At 42.8% G+C, this 5,249-nt stretch overlaps 1 protein-coding gene across 2 annotated transcripts in view; it reads right to left on the bottom strand.

The window, feature by feature from the left end:
- The window catches only part of sim1a (SIM bHLH transcription factor 1a), a 27,600-nt gene that overhangs the window by 5,599 nt on the left and 16,752 nt on the right, over positions 1-5,249 (bottom strand). For both annotated transcript variants that reach the window (XM_020621656.1, XM_020621655.1), the window contains exons 9-10: positions 3,292-3,457; positions 966-1,395 (exon numbers count right to left, since the gene is read on the bottom strand). In XM_020621656.1, coding sequence (XP_020477312.1) covers positions 966-1,395; positions 3,292-3,457 — 596 coding nt within the window. The remainder of the gene's footprint in view (positions 1-965; positions 1,396-3,291; positions 3,458-5,249) is intronic.

The raw sequence follows: 5,249 nt of genomic DNA, 5'->3' as shown, positions 1-5,249 counted from the left end.
TACTGCTTGCAAACCAATGATGTAAGATGATGTCATGGGGTAGGACTGGATAAGTCTGACTTCTTCCTACTCCATTCAAGCATGTACTAGGTATAAGCAAATTGATATTGGATTAGCATTTGTTGGATATGTGTAAAATTATGTGTGTTGACATATTAACTGTCTTTACATGCTTGAAAGAATAAACCAAATCAAATCAAATCAAGCATACCTGTGCAGCAAAGGAGTTTATGGGTAAACACTGGATACTGATGGTTGAAGATGGTCCGACGTGCACACATCCTAAATCTCAACTACATGTTGTGCAGAGCTGCATGTCTTGCACACTGATGGGTTGATTTGACTCAGCTCTGACTGAGATGTAGCTGCCTGCTATTGGTCTGCTAGCAGGTACTCACACGTCCAAAAATGGCATTACTTAACTAGTCTGAAAAAAATACCAACACTTAATAAAGTGGCAAAATACCAGTTCTAGGATGAAAAATGTAACAGCTTTGAGCCTGGCTCAAAATGTTTTCCATTAACATTTCCTGACTTCTTCTTCTCTGTACTTTGGTGTTGAGAACCTTCTAGTTAGAATGCTAATGTTCACACAAGTATGCAACAGCTATGCAATGGTCTACGAATTACAGGTGCTAGTGTTCCCATACGTGCACTGACACAGGCCAAGTCTAAATCTGAGATTGCAGTACATGGGACCACAGCAGCATGTAATGCAGGGAGTGAGTGTTAACTGTATTGAGCACAAAGGACTGTTTTGGACTGAGACAGAGCTACCAGTCAACAACTCCAGTCTTACAAGAAACACCTTTAATAAAATGGAGCTATGGATATAGAGTAGGTACATTATTAGTGCAGAATACTGGCTGTCAGCTATCAGCAAATTCATTCTAAAACTATCAAGGTTTCAACAACCCACATAGTTCAGTGACTACAGTGGACATGGCCCAGGTTTTAGTCCTCACCGTGGTAGCTGTGGATGGCTGTGATATGTGGCATGCTGCTATCAAATCCCTCATGGTTCTCCAAGGAGCTCTTGCTCAGTGGAATGATGGACCGGGTAGTATCCCACCACGCGCTCCTGCTGGCCGGTGGTGCTCCTAGAAAATATCGCCCTGCCTCGCATCGACCCCGCTCACAACTCTGACCTTGACCATATGTGTGCAAATGTGCATGGCCTTCGCTGGTGGAGTGACATTGCTCTTCAGACAGGCTGTAGCACAGTGGGCGAGGATCAGTGAACTGTCTGTACACACAGGAGCCATCTAGGCCTTCACTCTGCTCCAGCAGCTGAGGGGAGGCTGAGTCGGTGAGGGGGCTGCTGCTCCATGGGCTGTCCTGGTCAGACTCTGACCGCGCCATCTGGAAACTAGGATACTGCAGTGAGAAATGTGGCTAGGGGGGATAAGAAAAGAGATGATGGAGTATTATGTTAGCTTTTAGTATATTAGCACTACTATATTTCTACCTCCTCTTCTACTGGACAGAGCTAGTCATCCTACAACACATATCCATCCATTAGCTATACTGCTTATCCTGTAGAGGTTCATGGGTGGAGGACAACGCCAGCTGACACTGGGTGAAAAAGAGACTAATTTGGATACAGGTACACTGGTTAAGAGATTATAAAAAATTCTCCCGCCCTCTTTGGGAGGCGACAGTGGTGCAGTGGGTAGAGCAGTAGTCTCCCAACCGGAAGGTTGAAGGCTCAAACCTTGGTGCCTGCAGTCCACATGTCGAAGTGTCCTTGGGCAAGACATTGAACCCCCCTGTTCCCCTGATGGTTAGAGCCATTGGTTGAGTTGGCACCGCAGATGGCTGCCATCAGTTCTGTACTGGAAACAAATTCCTTGTGTGTAACATACTTATCTAAATTGGAAGGGGATGACATGTTAAAGAAACAACAGGGGGAGCTTACAATAGGGGTATTTACTGAGGATAGACCCTGCGTAGCCCTTCTTGACTCGGGTAGTAATCGCACTTTTGTTAGAAAAGATACCCTTTCAAAAAATGTTATGTTTAGTGAAGAGAGGGTTGATGTGTGCTGTATACATGGGGATAAAGTAGAATATCCTATTGTTGATGTAACATTTCAGGTTGAAGGGCAACCTTACCAGCTTGGCCAATAAAGGTGATTATCCTGATTATTATCCTATTCCTTAATTCTGTTACCCAAGTACCAGGCTGTAGCAAATTTGTCATAGTGGGAGCAGGTAATGTGATGGCAGGTCATGTGACACACTTGAGCCCATAAATAGTTCTTCCTATGGTGTGAGCAGCATAATGCAGAAGCTTAAATAACATTTTTCATTGTTATCACTCAGTCTGTGTCCTCAGTTGGAAGGCATGGATTGCTATCTTGAAGCAAAGCATCCAGTTCTCAATAATGATCATTCTGGTTGATTTACTCTTGGAACTTATTTTTGTACAATTACTTTTTATTTATTTTTGTGTCTTCACCTTTCCTCAACAGCCACAATGCAGAGGAAGACAAAGAACAAGAAGAGCAATGGGGGTACAACATGCAACAAATGAACACTGCATGTATGTGGTATGCACCTTAACCTTTACCACTGCTAGGACTAGCTTGGCCAATTTTTCTATTGGCACTCAACAAAGACATTGTTAAGATCTGGGAATACAGCAGCAATTTCATAAGCACATCAAAAACATGAGCAGTCAGACAATCAAACAGGCTATAAACAAACCCCCATGCTAGTCAAACTTGTTTGGCAGAGAAAACAAAGCCAAAGAAAACTTATTAAGTGTAATTTGGAACCATCCATCACACTTTCTTCAATGGCTTTACTTTAAATTGCCTACTGGCAGCAGTTGTGTGCACATAGATTTCCTGTGAAATGGGGAATTATTATCAACATTTTTGGTGTGCTTACATTCAGCTTTACCTGCAAATGAAGATCATCTAATAATTCACTGCAGTGGTCATCCATCACATGTTCCCAGATCTCAGCTATTTATTTGGTGAATATAATGTTATCATAAGTGATTGAAATGATTTGGCAAAACTGTAAGAACGCCCAAGTGACTACAAATCAGAACTGAATTTTAATACACAATGCTAAGGAAGCACTCACTGTATGTTCCCTTCAAAATCAGCCTGACCCTAAATCAAAACAACACCTGAATGAGCTACAACATGAAATCTCCTTCTAGGAAACACTACCTAAATATGAAGCTTAGCTTAGACCACTGCACTGTTTTCATATGTCAGCATCAGATCAGGTGTGTTTCAAAGCTAAATGACAGTCCAGTAAGACACTAAATCCTCACCTGTGTGTATGGTGAGAGTCTAGCTTTGGTCTTGGGCCGGGACATTCTGCTCTTGGGAGTTCTGCAGTTGTCCGTGAAGCTATTGGTGGTGTCGCTGTTGTAGGGGAAAGAGGCCTTGGATGTGGCCTGGTCCAGAGAAAGCTGAAGGCCTTTATACTCTGTCTCCCTAAAGATACAAGCATACAGTTCCTTAGTGCATTCACAGCAATATTGTTGATATTTTTTAATTTGCATACACTTAATATGGTCCATAATTACACAAAGACAGATCTTAGTCTGCCTGGAAGGCTGTTTATTAAAGAACATAAACAGCTCATGTGTACCTGCGTGTTTGGTTTTTCTCTAGGTGCAAAAACCAATTAACATCTGTTTAGCAATTAGAGCCTCATCATGGTGCTGAGAGGGCCAGCATGCAACGAGAGGTGAGTTTGTGTTTCTGTGTGTGTGTGTGTGAGAGAGAGAGAGAGAGAAAGAGCATGAATTCTGGCAGGGGGTGGGGGTGCTAAGAGCCCTGCACCGGCTGTTGGGATGCTTGTTTTACCAGAAGGATTGCATCAAGGCCTTCAACAAACACTCTACAGAGGGAAAACTGTCCAATCAAATACACTGGGAGATTAAAGGCTATGTCTGGCTAAATCAGGCCCATAGGAGAAAGCCTACACGTCTCACTTCTGGGAAATGGGAATTGATTTCTTGCTAACGTGTTCTACAGATCTTGCAATGGATGATGAATCAAGTTTGAGATAACAGAAAACCTGGACAGAGCTTATTTGAGACAAACAGTGATCCATTGTCCACACATAGCTCTGTCTCACTCTCTCTCCACACAAACACAAATTGAGACATACATGAAGACTCATCTCACTGCATTTGCATTGGTTACATTTGGAAAGAGTCCTAAAATATCACATTCAAGTACTGTGACTCTAACCATGGTGCTGGCAGCCCAGCAATGATCTTTAGCATTGATTAGCCATGTTAACATCTTGTGGTGATATCAGACTAATATTTTTTTCAGTTATACACTGATCTATATTTATTAAAGTGCACTATACACACACCAGTAAGCATGAATCCAGGACATGACTGTAGAAACAACCAATGCAGTCTATCAGAAAGGTCACAGCTTTGATGAGTATGAAAATTATGTAAATCATATGCTGTTGCCTTCGCAGTCACCAGCTCTTAACCCAGTCGAACACCTATACTGGCCTGACGTGTTAGACAGTGTCTCCACCAGCATCATCAAGACATCGACTGAAGGAATATCTTTTGAAAGAATGGTGTTCATCCACACGCTTAGAGACTATCTATGGCAGCATTAAGCTGTTCTGAATGATTGTGGTGGAACTTAAAATGTTGGTTTCCATCCATCTGTGACTGAAACAAAAGTTACTCGTTAACCTTTTATTTATTTTTTACTTAAAAAAATACAAAGTAATGGCAAATACTGACATGTTATAGTCCAATCTAGCCACAGGGGTTGCAAGCCAGTGACTTCTGTGCCGGTCCCAAGCCCGGATAAATAGAGAGGGTTGTGTCAGGAAGGGCAACCGGCATAAAAACATGTCAAATTTAAACATGCGAATCATCAGTGTGAACTTCATACCAGATCAGTCGAGGCCCAGGTTAACAACGACCGCCACCAGTGCTGTTGACCTACAGGGTGCTGGCGGAAACTGGACTACTGTTGGTCGAAGAAGGAGAGGAGGTAGAAGGATTCGTAGACAGAGAGAGAAGAGGAAAGGCGGGAGTATAGGTCTGAGAATAGGGACTCTTAACGTTGGCACAATGACAGGGAAAGGTAAAGACCTGGCGGACATGATGAGAGAAGGAAGGTAGATATACTGTGTGTGCAGGAGACCAGGTGGAAGGGTAGCAAAGTGCGTAGCATTGGAGGGGGATACAAACTGTTTTATTATGGTGTGGACAGGAAGAGAAATGGGGTAGGAGTGATC

The sequence above is a fragment of the Monopterus albus genome, unplaced genomic scaffold (assembly GCF_001952655.1).
Source record: "Monopterus albus unplaced genomic scaffold, M_albus_1.0 scaffold264.1, whole genome shotgun sequence".
NCBI classification, from domain to species: Eukaryota; Metazoa; Chordata; class Actinopteri; order Synbranchiformes; family Synbranchidae; genus Monopterus; species Monopterus albus.
Note: the sequence above shows the minus strand (reverse complement) of the source record. Positions and strands in the feature narration are given on the sequence as shown.